The 21,158-nt window shown below is 54.9% G+C and overlaps 1 protein-coding gene across 1 annotated transcript; it reads left to right on the top strand.

Annotated features, from left to right (window-relative positions):
* Positions 1-16,967: 16,967 nt before the first annotated feature.
* On the top strand, positions 16,968-17,655 carry LTR77_001977 (uncharacterized protein; the record flags this gene model as incomplete). The annotated part of the gene is made up of 2 exons (XM_064799236.1): positions 16,968-17,536; positions 17,592-17,655. The coding sequence occupies 2 exons, from the start codon at positions 16,968-16,970 to the stop codon at positions 17,653-17,655; spliced, it is 633 nt and encodes a 210-aa protein (XP_064661991.1).
* Between the last annotated feature and the right edge of the window lie 3,503 nt (positions 17,656-21,158).

Genomic DNA, 21,158 nt, shown 5'->3' with positions numbered 1-21,158 from the left:
TCGGGGTATCAGTTGCTACCTCCTCATTATCACGCAGTCAGAAGTGACTCGGATGAGCCCCTTTTCTCCAGCTTCAAGCTGACGAAACATGTGGGGCCTCCCTTGCCCGGTTCATACAGTAGCCGCAGTACAAGGTGCCTGTTCTCAACCCGGGCAAAGGTATTCTTCCATTCCAACAATTCTTGCTTTCTCTTCTCGTATTCTGGAATCGGTGGCATGGCGCCTATTTCCAGGTCAGACTCAATCTTCTCGATGCTAACCGCGGAGCTCATCGTCTCTGCTGCGCCTTGGCCTTCAGGGTGGTTATTGTCTTTCCCAGCTTGTGCATTCAATCCGGGCGTTTGCAGAGATGGGAACAAAGGTTGTCAGCAGCCTCAGTGACCAGCTGGATTTTGTCGACGATGCGAGTCAAAAGGTGAGCTGTTTTAAAGAAGACGTAGTCCTACAAGAGCTCTGCATGCTCTTTGCTCGGGGCGCTTGGCTCGATTATGCATGCTAAGCAGAGGTTGCCACTGTGTGGGTTCAACGAGAGACTGAAAAGAGGGTCGAAGGATTGATCCTGTTGAGGAACAGATCTCCGCTCTATCGAGGGACAGCAAGCGAGGGATCCACCTGCGTCAGGCCGGTCATACCGCTATGTCCATATCGAGATGTCGGAGGGCGTCGGAGGCTGGACGGCCCATGGCAAGGGATTCTCCGGAAAAGGTCCAAGGACTTGTACAGGCATGTGAGGAAATCGAGGCTAGTCTGAGCATCGGAGAGGCAGCAGGTGGTATAGTTTCTTTGGTGGACATCGATCTTTTCGCGTAACAAGAAGAAGACGTCCCGTGGCTGTGATCGCTTTATTGCTTGCGGACTCTTTGGACTACAACGCCTCACGTTTACCTGCAGGTGGTATGCTCCAAAATAAGTGCACGCAGCTCATTGAGGGTTCTGAGACAGCAAAAGCGTAAGTAACGAAAAGTCGCGGTATGAGAGCGTTCCTTCCCATTTGGGCACAGAAAAGTAAAGTCCGCGTGATGGCCGACTCTCCCATACAGACAGCACCAAAAGCAGAAGCTACCGCATCAGCCAGGCGGACAACATGATCCTCTGATCTGATGCAGCTCAGAGGCTACATTTTAGATCCCTGCGGCCCGATGGTCTCGCCACGATGGATCAGGAGCAAAAAAGGCAAAAAAGATAGGAGTATTGCAATGGGTAGGGGCCACATCCAATTACTGCTGGGGAATGAACCCAGAAAGTCTGATATTCGAACTCGTTCTCAATCAAGTTGACTTAAAGATCCAGTCCAGTCCAGTAAATCCAGTAAATCCAGGAGCTAGAGCAAGAGCCATTGCCATTGCCACACCGTGTATCACGTTAGTACGAATACGCACCTGATTGGTCCATCCCCCTTGGACAATCCTGTGATTGATGAGGAACACTTTTCCATTTGATAATATATAGCTTATGAGCGGTGCTAGCGGCATGCTGGAAGGTCACGTCATTGGCAGATTATTGGGAAGGTAAGGTACAATCGTGACAACAACACACGCACATGGTGACGGTACGCTGCGTACGTACTGCATCGACTCTGCTCTCCGTTCCCAATGACAGTATCAACAACGTTAGCATCTATGACACACGGCCCGACGATTAGCGTTGCCCCCAGACGAGCAGTATCGTTCGAAGACACCGGCGGAGTTGCATTCCCTTCAACATCTCCAACCACGGCGCAGCTGTCCCCACGACCATCCAACTCATGCCCTCACTCAACGCCACCATGACAGCTGCTCATCTACAGCCCCTTCGACCCCTTACGAATCGACAGGCCGTTCATGTCGACAGTCAGGGACGACAGCTCGTAAGAGCACCTTGAGCAGTCCTTAACGCATGAGTCCATTTCCCACCCTTGCCCACTACAGATATCGCACGGCGTGTCCCCTACCACCACCAGCACAAAAGCCCTCCGGCCAGGCGGCCGAAAGACGCTCTACCGACGAATTCTTTTATATGTCTGGCTCCCGTGGGCACACGCCCGGCTCATTTCGATACACGCCCATCGTTCGCTTGGCTCGACGCAAGCAGAGCTGTTGCCGCCGTGAGAATTAGGTTTGGATTGGGATAAGCATGGACACGTGAGGGCATTGAGCAGGCATTGAGCCGGTATTGGAACAAAAACTGACCTGCGACAGCCCTTTCGAGCAACATGATTACGACTTGGATCCCACGGCGACCGGTAGGCAGTACGAGATCTCTCTCTTAAGGTGACTCTAGGTCTTTGCAGGCATTTTGAAGCAGGACTGCTGGGATGGACAGCCCCGTCGTCGGTACCCAGGACTGAAGTTCTCCCAGTTTGAACGTCCATGCCGCACCAAGCGATCAAGTTCTAGAAAGACCTCCGCGCTGATCACCGCGCCAACAGAACATTCCATGAGACCTTCCCGGCCTTGCAACGAACGAACGATCGATCCCAGCAGCCGTCCTCCCGACCCGCAAGCATAACGCTTTCGCTGCGAAGGTGGCATCAAGAGCGCCAGCCAGTTCGCACAGACATCCGCTCTGTACTCTGGGCAGCTCTTGAATCACTTGCCGCATTCAGATACTACGTGTATGTCAACACGCCTGATGGAAGGTTCTCACATAATCCTGGTCTACACTACCCAGGCCTGGCAAAAGTTCGCTTATGCATTGCGCAAGCGGGTGCACGAAGCGTTTGCACGGCACCAGCACGACTTTCACGACACCAGTTGCCTAAAACTTCCGAACGAATATAGGAGCGAGGGATTCAGGCAGCCAGCGAGGTTGGCCGCAGGAAGCACGAAATGTGCGTCGCTTGGAAGAGGCAGAATCGCAGCAATTGGCGACCACTATGCTCGGTTCAGGACCTCGAAAGCTCTCCTCTGGATATTACGGATCGAACATGTGTTGATGAGCCCCAACAACCACTCCAATACTGGCACAGCGGAATAGTGGCACGGCCTTCTTCGACCGCCCGGCTGACACCCACCACCTGGCCACCCGTGGATCCCGACCCAGCGTAGCTGGCCGAACCTGAAGGTGACCGAGCCGCCACCGTGGGAGAGGGGGCTTTCGGGCAGCTCTTCGCTAGGCGATGAATTTGACAACCAGCAGGACTAACGGTGATCCAGACCATTCATCAGCACGAGACCTTCCGTTTCGGAGCACTTGATCAACGATGGCATCCCCGCTGTCACCGTGAGAACAGTCTTCTGTACTGAGCCCTGACTGCATGGCCGCGATAACAACTGACTGCAGCAAGCCTCGCTGGAAGCCTCACGATCCTCAATGCAGCTCACATCTGTCTACAGGCACACAGACTGAGCAAAGGGAAGAACTTCGTGTCAACGCACCAACCTCCTGGAGGCCGGTAAAGCACTACGTCCACAGAATGCATGAGAACCCTGCTTTAGCATCCCCAAATACGAACGCCGGGATCGGCACTCCGGAAGCAAGGCCCGGGACTGCTCCATACTGCAAGAGATTCGGTACCGGACTCATATCGTGCTTGCACCATCAGCGACGGCCATCAGCGAGACGAAAATGCAAGCCAGCGAGGGAGTGTGTGTTAACAGATCCGCCACCGAACACCGTTGCCTAAGTTGAATCACTTGCGGACGCACTGCCCACACGCCACCATGCTCACAACATGTCGTGAGTACCGTCACTCGGTGTCACTTATACCTTCGAATGGCACTTTTCCGGGATCCTGGCAGCCAGCAGCGGTCCAAGCAGAGTCGCCATGAATGCAGTCTTGCGATTCAAAGAATGCGCAATACAGCGGGCCTCAAGCGCTCGACGTCGGCCCTTTATTGACGTTGTTTGCCCTCTGCAGAAAGTGAAGGTCCACACACGGTCAGGCTATACTGGAAATGTGTACTTCCCATCCAGCAAGGTTCGCCGCAATGCCAGGCTCTTCGGCCAGCTCGCGTCCGTCAGCTTGGACAGTCGCAAACCACTGAAGGAGACATCGCGAGCACTCAGACGTCCTGCTCTCCAAAAACGGTTGTGGAAGAAGCCTCCAAAAATGTCCGAAGCTGGCTCGTCCATGAGGTATTGCATCTGTTCGCGTGAGTCTGAACGGACGCCTGCACCCTTCGATGCCGCTGCCGGTCACGAGACCCATGCCACAACCATAATTATCCAGAAGTCTCTCTGCGACCTGCTTCTCGCCGCGGGAATCTATTGATCAACGCTCAGGCCTACCTCTGCTACACTCATCGACGACGAACCATAAGGCAATCTGAACGAGAAGCTTCCAGCCCCTGCTTGCTGGCCACCTGCTCGCTGGCCGGCCACCTGCTCAAGCATACCATCCAGGGCTGCATAGGCCAAGCTGACACACACAGCATAGCAGAAGAGCATGGTGTTGGATCAGAGGGCGGCTTGGGGCGGAAAGCAAGAGCAAGACGCCGCTGGCAGAGGTATCGGCTTGGCGAAAGCTTGATTGAACTACATCTATCTAACGGGCGTGCAGAAATGGCGAGCTCGGCTGAGCGCTACGTGCGTTGCGTCGAGCTCTTGTGCGGCTCGACATGTGCATCGGCAAGTTGCTTGATCTCGGTCGTCTCTGCCGTCATGACCGTCCTGCTCACGGGCGCTATCAACAAGCGAGAAGCAGTTGGCCTGGGATGAAGGTGGCATCATCGCAGTGACCAGGCCAATTGGCCGCAGACGCAACTTCGGGCTGCGATGATGAAGTGATGGGAGACTGGCGAGCGGCGTAGCATCAGCGCTCCTGGAGGGAGGCATTTGCAAGCGCTGGATCTTGCCGATTTCCCGGGCTGAAAGCACATTCGCTGTAGTGCTGGATGAAAACACGGTCTTGCAGCATGGGACATTAGCCATTCTTTCTACGGCGAATGAGTCCAGGCGATGATGCCGGGCCTTCACAAGATGCTGGGAGTCTGCAGCAGTTAATATTAATATGTGAATCAGGACAGCTGATTTGATAGCTCTCTTGTATCTTCCACATCCTACAAAAGCGCTCCACTCACACACCTCCGTTCTCTGACATTAGGCTTGAAAGGCAAAACCCAGCGCACCGCGACCGTCCTCCGCATCCTTCGGTCCGTATATGCGAGCAGATGGTGCCTGCTATCTCGTTCATGACTCACCGTTCGGCCGCCCGCTCTGGGAAAGCGGCTGATCTCTGAAGTTTGCTGTAAATGTTTCGCTGTCGGTCTGTATCGTCTTCTTTCTCTGTGGGATTAACGTGGTAAGGTTGGTTCTCGGTATTAGCCCTCTGCAAAGCCACGCCCACTCTGAGACATGGCCCTGGACGGCCTATGCGCCATGTTCGCGCAGATCGTGCAGCTGAGAGCAAGCGCATAAGCAAGTGAGCGAGAAAGATGCTCACCCCGGAGCAGCGCCGCAAAGGCACCACCGAGCATGCTGTCGTGTGATGTTGAAGCTGCTCCTTCGCTGCTGGCGGAAAGCGGGCGCAAGGAGGAGCCGATCTTCGTCGATGACGGCGAGCGCAAGGTAAATAAAACGCGGCGACGGCCGAAAACGGGGGCCAGAGGCTTATAAATGCTCGTACATGAAGTGCTCTCGGCTGTTTCGCTCCAGCCTTGACGTTCCCGAGCTGCACATGGCTGTTGAGCATCTGAAAGCGGCCGCACGAATGCACAGGGAGGCTCGATGAGCCGTGCATCGGGCTTTGCGAAGACTTTACTGCCATGTGAATCTGTGGAGCAACCACGGCATCTAGGATCATCGGTCCGTGGAATGGAAACATCCGGCCAAAGCCCACGGGGACGATGCCGGATCTTCCGAGTGTGGTGAACACGTCGGGGCGGGAGAAGGATCGGAGGGCAACGACAGGTTGGCGGGTGGCGGCAGGACTGAAATAGGATCTGCACTCCGGTGATGTTGGCTGGACGTCTCTTCCACCGAATCGTATGCAGCTACGAAGAAGCGTCGGCCTGTGGCGGTGCTCTGTTCCATTAGCTTGAAGTGCGCTGGACGATAGGTACAGCAGATCAGTAGCGAGCCTTCCGCTACTGTGCCTCCAACCTCCACTGATGTGCACGTGCCATTCCTTGACGCACCATGTTCCAGTTCCGCCATCAATGGGTGCTATAAGAGAGTATGGTGCGGCTGGCCAAGAGACCGTGTTCGAATCAGTCGAATTTCCACGCATGTCACAGTAAAAGCAACGGTGGCGCACATGACCGCGGCGTCGCAGATCCATTGAAGATCCACACTACGTTGTCCGATCCCTCGCTCTTTCATTTTCGGCTCCCTGCTCGCTTGCACGGACCCTACATACCCCTTCAGCTCGGGAGAGGCTGATGCAGACGCCATGATGTTTACTGCGTTGAGTTGCAGTGATCATCAGACCATCCAGTAGGTTCGACTCATCCAATAAGCGACGTGCGCTCGACCAGCGCTAGCAGAATTCGGCGTCCCTCAGCTGGTGGCGTTTGCTGGAGGATCTGTGGCTGCTCGTCAGTAGACATGTGACGTAGTTGTTGCCATTAGCACGCATTTGTCCGTGCAATGGAGCTTTAGAGGTGCCGACAGCTTCCGCAGTAGACGCCGGATGTGGAAGGTAAGTCTGGATTGGCCGCATGCATACCTCTTGCCCCGGCGGGCCAGGCCGTCCACGAGTCTCTGTGGCGTCGTCAAGCACGGCTGGACTGGCGAAGACTCGCCAATGTGCACCGACCTTCATCTCTGTCCCTCTAGTTGTACAGCGGCTAGTAGCTAGGAGCATTCTCCAAGTATCAGACCAAGCTGGGTATTGGCCCAGCATCGATGGAGTGGCGAAGGCATCTCCGAGTTGGTCATTGCATAAGCGTTTGCTCGTGATCAAGCTTGAGTCACTGAGGACAGCACATCGGACGTGTGGTTGGCACAAACGGCAGCAGGGCAAGAATCGCGCAGGCTCGGGAGAGCGTCACATCAAGGAAGCGTGCAGTGCGGGTGCTAGAGCACAGCTACGCTGGTTAATGATCGGTCTCTGGCGGTGGAGAGTAGGCGGCTGTCGCTGGGAGGAAGAAGTCTGAGTGGCGACCAAGGACGCCTCTCGGGATGGTGGAAGGTGCCTGCGCCGAGCCGGCTTGCCTGCATTGCTGTGTCGGCAGCGCTGAGATGCTCGCCCATCCCTAAGCCATTATGATCCACATCAGCTCTCGGAATGTTTCCTCGAGATACTAGCTTACGCCGCTTTCGGTCTTCCCCTGTGCTCAAGTCTGCTTTAGCTATCAAGTCTCGCGAATGAGGAGAACGACCCTCCTCACGCCAGAGTATAGATATCGTAAGGACAATCGGCCCGCGGACGAGCACGTTGTGACAGGAGGGAACGATCATTGCGAGGTATTCGAGGAGTCTTCAGCTTGACGTTGCGGTTGAGGTCGTTCGCAGAGTGACAAGGACGGAGTATAGTCTTACAGTCTTGTAGTCGTAGTGCGGCGCACAGTAAAACCGCTGCGTGTAGAGGGTGGAGGTGGCGAAATGGATCGGACACGCCTGTTCAGTGTGCATAGGCATTTGGGAATGAATGCGTACGTGAACGCGCAGCAATGCTGTCATGTGAAAGACCCGAAGCGACGCAAACAAACGCGTTCCGAACGCATTGAGAGATGCGAACTGTCATACCAACGAGCGAGGCAACTCTCCTCCTCCAACACAGGCTTGAAGGGCTACCCAATGCAAAGAAATGGCTCCGAGCCAGAGAGATCAAGACGAAACGTTTGGGATGACCCTTCTCCAGGACCCTGTCGCAAAGACAGAGGACATGATGAAAAGATGGGTTGGTAGAAATCAAAAATTGTGCCGAATCCCCGCACAAGGCAGGGGAGACACAAAGAGTACACTGCGGGCGTGCAATACAGGTACCCTGATGTGGAGCAACGAGATGTGTGAGCCTGTGCCCGCGGTGCCCTAGCTTGCCAGGCTGGGGACCCCCTGAGGGGTAAAGTATGAAGCAGAAAGAGAGAGGTTGCAAAAAGGCAGCGGTCCAGCTTTTGTAGCATATGTGAAGCCTCCAGAGCTTAGCGTGATGAGAAAAGTACAAGCGTGAGTAAGAGTACCGGAGGTGAGTGAGTGTCAGAAGTGACTGAAGCCTCCCTTGATAAGCATAAGCTTGGGCACGATCTTTGGCCTCTACTCCTGGCTGCATCAAGGTCGGGAGAGAGGGTTGGACTTTGGGCTTCGATGTTGAGAGTCCAACAAGCCAGCACCAGCTACCATACTACCCCGACCGCCAACTAACCGAATGGTAAGAAGAGCAAGCAAAGCTTCTCCTTGCCCACAGGCCGCGACCAGCAGGTGTACCTCCATTCAGGATTTCAGCATCCGCTCGAGGCACACCAATGCGGCTGAAGAGACTCTCATCACGCTAGAATGCCCACTCGTCTCTCCAGTCTATCTGTCCCGGGAGATCACGAGCAAGAGGCAATGGCTCAATCGATCAAACCACGAGATCGGCTCTTGGACTCAAACGATCGGTGGCGACAGAGCCAGCAGAGCACGCGCGATACTTCCAGTTGATCAAGCGGTTGAACGAAAGCATCCACTCTACGATCATCTGGAACTCCTCTTGAAGCCATTGTATATCCGCGCATGGATCTCCACCATCTACTCAAAGTCGACCATAACGGTGGCCTAGGGCGACCGCACAGCAAAAACTCGACAACGCGTCTGGTTTCGCACTTCGATCCCCAAAGGCAAACGCCAGCCTCAACGGTCTCTTGGGGGTGGCTGGCTTCGCATCAGGTGAACTAGCTGTCACCAGATCGCGGTATCGACACATCTCTCCAAGCCCTCAGCAGTCGAAGACGGACTCAAAACGACAGACAGTGCAGTTGCAAAAGGTCAGACGATGTCAGCAGATGGAAGGCAACGAGAGGCCGGACTGTTTGAGATAGTTGGTAAAGTCCCCGGGGTCGTCCAAGATGTTTTTGCCCTACTTCAGACCATTTTCTTCCCACACCGTCGTCACTTTCCTAAGAAAGACTTGCCCGCATCCCGAGTACGCCACAGCCTCTGTACTACGCTCCCACAATCCCCACGTTCTCGTCCATCGACGACGGCTCAACCTCCCGCCAGCCGATGCCGGCACCAGCTTCATGGAGACGAGCAGCTTGTCCTCCAGGCGCAAAGATGCCATTGTTTGCTCCAGTAGGAGCAGCAAACGACCTGCTCCGTCGGGGCCGGAGTATGCTGCTTGGCTGAGGACTGTTGTTGATGAAAGGAGCAATCTGGCTGGGCAGGAGTCCGCGGCGATGAGGGAATGGACGAAGCAGTGTCAGCTCCAACAGGTGGACAATGCTACGTTGGGCAATTTTTGGCCATCTCCTATAGGCTGCGGCACACTTGATGGATTATCTCAACAGCGCGCGGTGTGGCGGGCATTCGGGGAATGGAGAAGCTTGAGCTTGAAGGCGAAGAGGCAGTGAGTGGGGAAATTAATGGATCTTAAGCCGTTTGCAGGTCACTCTTGCTCGAGATCTCAATAAGATCAACATGTCCCTCTCCACTCCGTCCCAGTAAACATCCAACCTTCTTCATGATCTAGTATGCCAACAACAAGCCCAAACAACGACCAAATTCCTGAGCGACGAGCTTTCCCTCCATCACCGCACCTCCACACGCAGGTCGTCCCACACGTCATCCCAGAACGCTGAAGACCGTCAGCAAGTACTTTACATGACGGGGCAGCTGAAGAGCTCACCACGCCGCAGTCTTGGACATCACGGGGGCGAATGTACACCGTTCCGTCAAATCCGCTGTCACGGAGCGCACGGCAAACACCAGTAACTCCTACCACGATTGGAGCGACAAATCCCTGACCCTGCGCTGGAGGAAGGTTGTTCGGACCAGGATTGTAGACCTTCGGAATCTCTAGATGTACCTCAAGCGTCTGCAGCTGCGGAAGATGGTCGCGGATCTGATCGATGGTGTCCGCGATGTGGTCCAGTTATCCTGGAGATGGTCGTCCCAGAACAAGCCGTTGATGAAGCCGCTTGGAACATTGATTGTGATACGGATATGTCGAATGCCACCCAGCTGATCCAGATCGCGCAACGGGATCAGGCCGGTCCGCACGCTCGCAGGCCCACCATCCTCCGTCTAAGGCCCGACCAGCACCACTAGGCAAACAACCATCGACACCGAGCCATCGTGGACCACACTATGAACAGCCGCGACGGAACACTACACGATACTGCCTTGAAGCGGCATTTGCTTGCTGAACGAAACATGTGAGCAGGCCCATCTCTTTCAGGCGGAGGGCCGTTTTCAAAGAGTGACCCCCTCAGCGTGCTGGACAAGCACACAAGCCTTGCCGCAACCCCGGCCGCCTTCTTCGATTCTGGCCCTGGTGTACAACTGACTCTGAGTCCAGACGAACTGACCGCTGCAGCGTTTCCGCAAGACCTGTTTGGTCCCAGCAAACAATGCAGGCTCCGGGGGACGGATCGGGGGACGGATAGTCAGGTGGAAGACAAAGAACATTGCCGCTTTGCTCGGCACCCGCGCGCATCGACGAGACGGCCGCAGAAGGCGTTCTAGGCTTTAGGCACTTCGCCATCAGCACGCCGTTTTAGCGACTTCCCAGGCAATTTGAGAATCCACTGCCAAAACCGGCAATCAATGGCGAGAGCAACACAGTCCTGCCCAAGGAAGAGCTGTCGCCACCGGCAATTTTGGACGAGCTACGTATCGCCGCAACGCCTCTACCTCCCATAACGCAGGATCCGAACATTGAAAGCCACACCATAGAGAACCGTCGACGGACAAGATGGGCCGTTCTCGCAACCACACTGTTGACAGCATTCGGCAATCAGTCTCGCCGCGGCAAAGCACGTGAGGCAGTATTCAGAACGTGGTGAGAAAAGAGCGGGGCTTTCGTCGGTGAGAGTACATGTCGCAGCCACCATGAGTTGAAGCTCCCCGTCGCCGCTTCGGCAGCAGAGCGTCAGCGAGGCTTCCTGCTGCGGGTGGAACTGGCGGACAGCACCGTGCAGTCAGCGACATCTGCGAGTAGCGGGATGGCGGGATGTGAGAGCTTCAAGGTCTTCAAGGGAGATGTAGAACGATGCAGGGGACGGACTGCGCGGCGGGATCGGACGAGTATGATGGCTCGGGAGGCATTCCGTGCAAGGGTATTGATGTAGCTAATGTACCTGGATATGAACTCTCTCGCCACCGCATCTGTCCACTCAAGAAGCCCACTCTCACCTCCACCAGCAGGCTCGAGATGTCTACAAGTCGCGCCGCAAGACAAAATCCTCTTGGCGTTGTGGAAGCATCACCAAAACTCGCACTGCTCGCAAGCGCCTGCAGGCCCTGATCTCAATGTTCCCAAGCTCTTCCGCCCGCCAACGGGCTTGGTTATCATCGGTGTTCACTGTTGTTTATCGGCCGTATTCTCCAGGTCGTGAGTCGCAGAACGTGGGTCCTGCCAGTCCTCCTTCGCCCCGGCGTCGTCGACCGGGGGATCGAAGGACTCCGGCGCCATGCTTGCTCGAGGTGGCCTCCAGGTGGGGGCCTGGAGCGGTATCCTCGCGGTTGTCTGGGGTTGTGTCTCTTCTCGCCGTTGTGTCTGACGCCGCGCCTCTGGCGCATCACCTCGTCCAAGCCTTGACATCCAAGTTGCGCATCCGGATGCTCAATCCCCGGGCGGGGTCTCCAGCTCTCGAGGAGAAGCTGACCGTCAAGCTTCCGGTGGCCTGCCTCTGCGGAATGAAGGCGTACGAGGTTCGCGTGGTCGAGAAGATCTGGATGTCGTGACCGGCTAATATTCGCCGGCAGCCATGGCAGGAGGTGGAGTGGGAGATATGAGGAGACGTTGCAGGCTGCGTCTCGCTGTTGTGCTGGATCATTGTGACAATGTCGAGAGCCGCAGCCCGCTTTAAAAAGAGAATCGTCAGCTGATGCCCGTCGTGATATGTAGAGTTATACGAACAGTTCCGCAAATCCCCGCCGAGCTGCAGCTCTCTTCATGCTCATTATTCCGCTGCTGCTTACGCTGATGCATCCTCCGCCACCGGTCAGATCAGCCGTACCCGTTCGTTCGTGTGCTGCAGTGGTTTGCTCAGGTTGCCACCAGATCGCTCACTTGGAGCTGGCTGGGCTGACATCTTACGATCGAGATGCCTACAGGAGGAGGAGACCGGGCAGCGAGGAACACTGTAATGTCTAGACAAAGCCTGCGGTGGAATTTGGAGGGTTGGATGCTCGAGTTGCTGTAGGGTTGGCGCTCTGCGGGTGGCGCATTAACCCAATCCGCTGCACTTCGGCCCAAGTTGTCCAACTCCTTTGCATGACTGCGCTGCACCGAGACTCAAAAGGGGTGTTGTCGACGATTGGGATCGTTATTGGTTCAAGGCATAGCCGCAAGTAGATGTTCGGTGTCTTCGATACTCATATTGCTCGTCTGCATTTCTAAGCTGCTGACCTCTGAGCTGCTCCACCTCGAAGCGGCTGACCTCCGTTCGAATCCTCCACCTCCTTCGCGTCTTGGTTCATATTGTATGGCGTTCTTCGCTCGATAATTCGCTCGAGAACTCCGGTGGGGCTCTGGTCGTTCGTTTTTCGCTCGCCAAAGTCGAAGGCGAGTCGTTCCAAAGCACAGCTGACGGTGGCAACGAACGTGGTTCTAATGCGAGCGTGATTAGCTGGCTAAGCGCCTCGGGACGGGGAGTTGGCGGAGGCGGACGAGGTGTTATACTGGACTTTGGGGCAAGAGACTGCAGTGGAAAGCGATAGCGAACGATCGTCCATGCAACGGCGGGTCGAGTATAACAGCGAAAGAGGCTCAAGTGTGTTACTGTCCGTACAATGCGATGCTTGTTGCTTCAGACCATCCCTCGTCCCTGGCTCCAGACTTCCCACACCCCCAACCGCCGCGCGCTAACAACCAAGGAGCTCCAGGCAGAAGTCTTCGTCAAGATCACACGCGCTACTGGCCTGCTCAGCCCAGATCGAGCGTGCCAAAAGGATGGCAATCACGTGGGTCCGTCCACTTTTGCAGGTGTGTTGTCCCTCTCACGCTAGTACATATGGTATCACGCTGGCGTTCACGGGCGTTCAAAGGCCTATAAAATCTGCCTCTTGCGCTGGGAATGTTCTCTTCTTTTTCCTTCAGCCCGGCGTGGCATGGCATGGCAGCAGCAGGGTGGTTTTTCCTCCTCATTTCTGTCGTGGGCACCGAGATCAAGCAGTCGGTTGTCCTCTGATTTGTTCTTACAGTCAGATGTGTCCTCTCCGACTGGGCACTACGGCATACTTTTTGGTTTTACCCGATGAGCAATGGGCGCTCGACTGTTTTTTCATCATTGTCTTTGCCATTGGCAGGGCTCTGGAGAAGAATCTCCCATCTCCAGCCTCTTCAACGTGCCCTCTCCCACCTTGCCCTATGTTCGTGCAGACCTTTCTGTCTTTGCCAGTGGTCAACTTCTTCGCATTGACGTCGTGATGTTGTTGTGCCACCAGGCCCAGCGACGCGTCTGGTAGGAAGACAGGAGGAAGACAGCCACCATCTTTCGCGAATCGATGCAAGCTCGATCTTGCCCAATTGAGTCTTCTTGGTCATGCGCTCTCGAGCAACCGCGACGTGGACTTTGGTACTGCAACACCTGGACCCGAAACATCCCGCCTCTTATGTGTCTCCCAGCCGAGTTCTTCCTCCTGGCGCGTAGACCACTGGACGCTTGTGCTCGTCACATCACGCTAATCTCTAGGCGAGGAGTACGTGCTATAAAGAATTTCTCACCGTCCTCAATTCCCACTTCTTCTCTCTAGTGTGGCTGTCAATGCTGAAGATCAATAGTTTGACAGGCACATCAGGCACGTTGGCTGGCCTTCGGGTTGGCCGGCAAGCAAAGGTTGTGACATAGCTTCTTTGGCAGGAGCTTAGATCAAGTCGAAAGACGCGTACAGGAGACCGTCTGCATCGTTCTTACACCGGTGTTGTTCGGGCCGAAGGCGTACATTCCAGATGGATTTGCATTCGTTCAATGTTCTGCTCCAACTCCAATTCTTGTCCACGTTCAAACTTGATCCCTGTCTGCTTCTTCTTCGAACTCTTGTTTTGCGCGTTCATACATGTCCTGTAGCTCGTCGCACTGGCACGTGCAACCAGTGAAGAAGCCATGCTCACGCGCCGCTGCCTCCACCCAGCGTTGGCACGGATTCAAAATGACGCTTGAACAGTGAGAAACGGGGGAAATGGGTGACAGGAGGCGTTCCCCCTTGAGCCGCAGACAACAGCATCTGCTATCGAGCGCTACTGTCCCTGCGAAGCTCTCCCTGCTTCATCCCATCTGTTCGCTGCAATCGACCTCTCCGCGCCACAGCTTCTGCCAAGGATCCAATTCAAATCAGTGCAATCAAAAAACACCACAACAGAGGTCATGTGAGCAAGCCAATGCCTACGGATCGCCCCGCCCTCCTCCTACACAGCCGGCGTCAAAACACCCCCTCACCTTCTGCCTCCCCTTCTTTTCCTCTATTGATTAACGAAATCTCTTGGCCGTACTCCAGACGTTCCGCGACCTCTGGATACGACCAGCACAACTTCTCATCCGCTCTAGTGCTCGTACTACACCGCGGTCGCGTGCGTGCCGTGAACAAGGCTGCTTGTCCTTCTCCATGGCAAGCCGGCAGGAAGGGAAAGTTCAGATCAACGCTTTGGGCCTTGCATGATGGATGGGGCGACGGTGGGATGGGGCGGCCGATATGCAGGCACCGAGGCAGCAGGAGGAATGGCAGCATTAACTTCGCTCGCAATGCCTGCTTTACTGATTGCACACATTTCTAGATAGCAACGATGACGTATCAAGATTTCAGTTTCGCCGCATCTCACTTCTAAGCTGCTTTAGCCATTTCTTCCTCCTTCTTCTTTTACCTATCTGTTCTGCGCGCCAGCAAAGCGCCCTTACCATCACACGACGGAGAACACCTTGAAGGCCACCTTGTGGTGATGCGGATGACCTGCCAGGCCGCCAGGAGCTACTCGCTGGTGAGTTCTTGCACTGAAAGAGAGAACGAAAGCACTGGCGGGAAGGCCATGAATTCGGAGTGCAGCTGCTAATTGCATCGGCTGCAAGTAGGGGGATCGCCACGAACGTTGCGACCTCCTTATGAATGCAAGCAGCTTTCCATCTATAGCCGCCTGTCGCCGCTTCTGAAAGGTGTGTGCGGCGTGTATCCTGAGGTCTGGGTGTATCAGGGCAGATGAGGGGAGGTCGTGGGTAGCCAGTTCTACTGCTTCATGCCGGCAGTGGACTGTATTTCGTTGCAAGTTGCAACCAGGCCCCGGGTAGGATATTATTCGGGGGTTGGCATCGGCCAAGCTCCCGCTTCGTGGCTAGAAATGGGACAACATTCTTCGCTGCTGGGCCTGTATCTACGTCAACGGCCTCCGGATGAGGATCTGGGTCGGGTCCAGTGCATGTGTTGCTCGATGTTTGCTTCCACTCAAGCCAACAAACAGCTTCAGCTGCCATAAAAAGCAGGGCTAGCAGCACGATCGACGTCAGTACAGTCTCAAGATGTTTTAATAGAGGTGTCAGTACTCTCTACTCTTTGGCAAGCACACCCATATGTGCAGGACGGGCGAGACAGGTCCCGTGCATGAGACTGTCTCGAACATCGTTGACTGTAGCATTTAAGTGGTGCTGTGAAGGCTATCGCATTCCATGCCTCCTTCCAAGCCTTTCTCCCGCGTCGGCGTCGTGCTCATCTCCGTCATCGCTGTCATCGCAAGTGGCCCAGGCCAATTTCCAGGTGATCAAGGACATGTCGTCTGGCTCATCCCCCGCCTATGCGACCACGCCAGCTTCCACGCTGCGCTCGTCAACGCCACCGCCGCTTCCATAGCAGCTACCAGTCATGTATTTTTTATGCTTTCTTGCAGTCGGCAGACACCCTGGAAAATATACCCTTCGACACACCTGTATATTGAGGCCTGCACCTGCATCCCGCGTTTGTATTATTACTGACAATAGGATCGTGAGAGGGGATGCGGTATTCCTGGAGTGTGACAACACGGGAGTCTTGCTGTCATCCCAAGCTGCTCACACCTGCAGGTGTCATTGAAGCGAAGATGAGAACGTCTCAGTTGGCTCCGCTCGGCCTGGCTCAAGAGGGTTCCAAACATTGCACCAGTTATTCTCGCGGCTTGAGGAGTTGCTGCTGCCCGATGGGTGGAAGAACGCAGTGAGAGAAATTCAATGCAGCCCGTCGGCGTCATGAAAGCTCGATCTTTCGACATCTCCTATGGCGTTTGTCGCTGTCCGGTGATCCAGGCACGGACGACCCTTGAGTCTGCAGACTTGATGCCTCGTGCTGCTCCAGGCATGCTTATGCACGAGCTCGCCTTAGTCCTTCTTGCCACCGCTGGCTGTCTTCTTCTCAGCGGAGGAGGCACAGACAGCGGCGAGATACTCATGTCCAGTCAGTTGGAGGTCTCTTCAATCGCTTGAGATTGCTTATGCGTTCGCGCAGACGTTATTTCTTCCAGATGCCGTCGTTTCCAGTCATTATTTGAACCGAATGATAGATTCCTCTGTTGCGCTCGCACATGTAATCCTGATGGAGTAGGCTGCAGCTTTAGAGCCGGCCACGGGCAGCAGATACTGCGTTAGCAGGATCAGGTCAAATGTGGAATGGATATATCAGCTCGACGTCCTTACCGATGTATTCCAGCTTAGAGGCGATCTGATCTTTCGCGTGAATTCTCGGATCGAACATGACGTCAACTTGCCTTTGTTGATCTCTTCACATGCTTGAAGCTACTTTAAATCCTTGCTCGACCCTCAAGCTTGTGACCTTACGACATCCTTCAAACTCGGCGTTCGCAACACCTAACATCACACCCAGCTCGACAGAAAACATCTCGACCTCAAGCGACCGAGAACCCCAATCGCTATAGTACCCTGACCAAGTTTCACCTGCTTCTAACGTCCCCGAGCATCATCGCTTCTCAAGAACCCAGCGGAAGATCGAACATGGCGTCCATCGCCACAAGCGACAATGTGGAAGCAATCGAGCGCAACACCACCACCGAAATCGATGCCGCAACAGACAGCCCGTCGTCCAAGTGCTACCTTCTCGCTCTCCCAGCCGAGCTCCAGAACAAAATCTTCGACATGGTCGTTCCACACCGCGCCATTATTCGTCCCGAGGTGATCGATGGCGTCTACACCACTCGTATGCGTGAGCCAGCTCTGCTCTCAGTGTGCCGTACAATCCGTCAGCAGTTGCGCGACTCCTACTATCGCGACAACTACTTTCGTATCGGATACCGGGATCTTCCAAAGAGGCGCGGGGGCAAAGCACACATGTGGCCTCGCTTCACGCTCGAGAAAGTCCTTTCCGTGATGGATCAGCTCGATGGCCGCTTCCACTTGATTCGCAACATGGAGGTATTGCTGTCCGACCAGCCCGGGACGGACGACGGCTACGACCATATCACATTCATCCTCACGTTCCGCGTCGTCCATGGAACGTTCTCGGCTTCGGCACATGAGAGGGGAGAGTCGGTATCAAGGCTCTTCGAGCAGGTCAAGGCATTAATGTGAGAGAAGAACGAGGGCAAGCTGAAGCTGCCCGCCAATCGGCCTGCTTTGCAGTGGAGGTGATGTTGAGTTCGAAGGAAAGGAGCGAGTGGAGTGGGATCACCATTTGACCGGGTGACAGAACTATAGCGAGCTTGGAATGAGTCAAGTGGCGGAGAGCGTCAGAGTGGCAGCCGGGGACAACAATGCAGCTAGGTTGAAAGGGTATGACGGTCGGCTTGACCATCTTGGAAGCATAGTACCGTTGATTCGTAGCTACAGTAAGCACATTTGCCCCCATCACGCATGAATTGATAATTGATCTGCTTCGATGCCATACGTAATACATGACGCCCATGCATACTTCCTGCGCCCTCGTGCTACGCTCGTTCTACAGCTTAGCTCGAGAGCGAGGCGGGCCGAAATCAGAACAACAGGCGCGATTCACCTTCGGGCGATGGTGAAGGCAGGTCGTGGATGCTCGAGCAGATTGTAGCTCCTGTATGGAACGGAAAAACGGTTGTATCAGGGGGAGGGTAGGACAGTGCAGCAGAATTTTGCAAGCGATAACGGGGAGGGTGTTGAGATACTGCTAATGCAAAAGAACGATTCACCACGTGCTCGAACCCTGGTTCAGCCAAGACTGAAGCAAAAAAAAGAAGATGTAATGTTTCACCCAAACCCCAGCTACTGCTAGAATTGACGAGCTACTTCAATCAATTTGATCTGCCATTTTCACCTGGACTGTAGCTATGGAGCTAAATTCATTGGCTACTTCGAGCTTGTTTCATATTGTCATTGCCACTGCCGGTGCCAGCTGATTAATACGTACGTTTGCACCTTTCAATCCGTCGATCGGTTGATCTATGGAAGCAACAAGTTTAATTAAGTATATAACACATGCATTACACCTCCGCCGAGGAACACCTGGTGCTGCGTCGTACACATTTCGCAAGACTACACACTGCGACTATTCGGTTGAACACACCATGTGCTCGCATATTGAGGCTATCTATCATCATCGATACACCGCATCAGCGCCTGCTCCCTTGTCTCCGCCACCCACATCACGCCATCTAGATACTAAGCACTCCTCCTTCCAAACCCAAGACGGCAACCTCGGGCCCGCTGAACCCCGTCCAGGCCAGCATGTTAAAAATGAACGAAAACCCTTGCGGAAGGCACGAGTCGTCCCTGCGGTGGTAGCAGCAACAACTTGATCTCACAGGACTCCCTTCGGCGTGTACTTCACTACGCCATGGATCTAGAGCACGGTATCGCCCCCTGGTCGGCGATTCCTAGAGGGCCATTGTTCGCAGCCACGATTGAGCATTTAACCGAAGGGCGATTGCATGAAGCTACTTTTCTCACCCAACGGACCACGGCATGGGCGCAAAGAGGTGATAAAGGGGATATCCTGCACGGTCTGGGAGGCTAGGGAAGGCGAGCAGCTGATCGACCACGCCGGGCGACGGCATGGATCGAATAAACGTCCACAGCGTCACGGCATACGTTCGAGCCTCCGAACACTGATACACTCCATTGAATGTACCTCTGCGACGGCGCGCAGTGGCTCACCGTCCACTTTTGCCTCACTGACGTGGACACAGACACCTTCCTCTGCGCTCGAGAACCCATCGCTCACGCTTATCTCCAGACCAGCTACCTTCTATCTGAAGCGATCCTCCAAGCACCATGGGAATTGGCTTCGCCGCGCCGCACGACCGCTCCTCGCTGCAAAGCAGCGCTTGTCGCTTACTCTGCAACGAATTATTAGCAAACAAAGCAGTATTGCGACAGCGCTACATCCCTGGCTACCACGACCGATCGATGCCAGGCTGCAGCAGGACGTTTGACGCTTCAAGCGAGAGACATGACTCCTGGCCACCGCGGCGCACCCGACGGCGGATTCGCAGCGACGGCGAACGGGCCATGCTGTTCGGAAAGATCAACAGTAGCATTCTCCGCCACTGCGCTTCCCTCCTCCTTCTCCTCCTCGTCCCCCTCTCCCTCAACGAGCCGCTTACGCGCGAGCTCATGCCTAAAGCCGGCTCCGCACAGGCCACATTGAAGACCGTTTGGAGTTGAAATGCAACGGTCGGACTGCGCAAGAGAAAAGCACTAACAAGGGGAATGAATATCGATGCGCTGGGGCGACAAGTCATTAGAATGCAGAAGCGCCTTTCAGTCTGCGCCAAATGAATCGAATCAAAGCATATCGAGGCGATGGGGAACAGTCGCCAGAGCAGGGCAATGGCAGCCCGCGGAATGCTGCTGGCATCTATCCCTGATGCTCCGCTCTCGCTCCTCTTCGCCGAAAGGTCAGCGAGCGCTGGCGTTGTTCGGTGGCTTTTTTGCGCAATTCATGGACGTACTGATAGTCACGGAAGCATACAATGAGCGACGGCACGTAATGAGGAACGCTGAGCGTGGCGGCAGAACGACGTCTGCAGTCCGCACCAGAGCAAGCCAACGAAGATATGCCTCACAACACTGCCGAGTAGCTGCGAGCTTGATGTTCCAAGTGAATCCATACCTGGAGAGCTGCGCTGGTAAGAGCTCGGGAAGGCGCATCCGTTGAACGCACATCGATAGACGGACGCGCGATATGCGGGCTCTGCGGTGCGGACTGGCTCCGTGATAGAGCCAATGCAGGATGGTGTTCTTGTGGAATGGCAAAGGTCCGGCGTCACCCTGCGCAGAGCCACGTTTTGGTTCAATCTACCGCATTGCGGGCTCCTAAATGTGTCGAGCATATTGATCGTAACTCATGCTGTTTGTCCAATTGACCTCAACCCATCATTCAACTTCCATAATTCTAACGTCTTGCCTGAACCGTTCTGTCTGGGAAGTGAGTTTGTGGCAGCGATCGAGGTCTGCTTGCCGCTTGCCCAACGGTGCTTATTTTTTTCAGCATTAACTTGTCCTGAGGTGATTTTTGCTTGGGCGTGAGGACAGGCTGAAAGGCTAGTCGGAGCGAGAACACTGTTGACAATAGGTTGCTGAAGGGGCGGCTTTGAGGTTTGTTGGCCACATCGCTTTCGTCCGTTGTTGACAGCGTGCCCGGGAGAGGGATGCTGTTCCTCAGGCTCCCTCGTCGATCAGTTCTTCTGTCGCCTATTTGGACTCTCGCCCACGATCGTGCCGTCTTGTTTCTCGATGGTGCGATAATGCGAGAGCTTCTACATGTAGGCTCAGCTGGTCCTCCTTCCGAATGCGGCAAGCTCTCCTTCTTGCCGTCATCGCATTCGACTTGGCCACGTCCAGACTTCCCAACCTTGGGCCTCCTACCTCCTATGAAGAGACCTCGTACCGAACACGAATACTCTGCACATTACCAACATATCTTAAACCGCAACAGACGGTACTTGGTCAAGCCTCTCCTGCATCAACATAGGCGTAGCTGCTATCGTCACCTTCCAAAGTACTCCTTTCGACACTGAGTGCCTTTTCATCGCCGCCCTTTCCCTGCCAAAACGCCCTTCTCTGCAGCCTCCATATCTACCATCGCCGAGAGTAAGCACGGTATGCCTGCCGATCTCTTCTCCTCCAGCCAAACAGATGGCATGCTGACTTCAGCCTCCATAGATGTCTTTCAACGGATCCGGAGAACTGCTCCCAGCCGCTCGCACCCGCATCCTG

Source organism: Saxophila tyrrhenica (assembly GCF_035928015.1).
Source record: "Saxophila tyrrhenica strain CCFEE 5935 chromosome Unknown scaffold_3, whole genome shotgun sequence".
In the NCBI taxonomy this organism is placed as follows: Eukaryota; Fungi; Ascomycota; class Dothideomycetes; order Mycosphaerellales; family Extremaceae; genus Saxophila; species Saxophila tyrrhenica.
The sequence above is the reverse complement of the archived record's forward strand: the minus strand, read 5'-3'. Positions and strand labels throughout refer to the sequence as shown.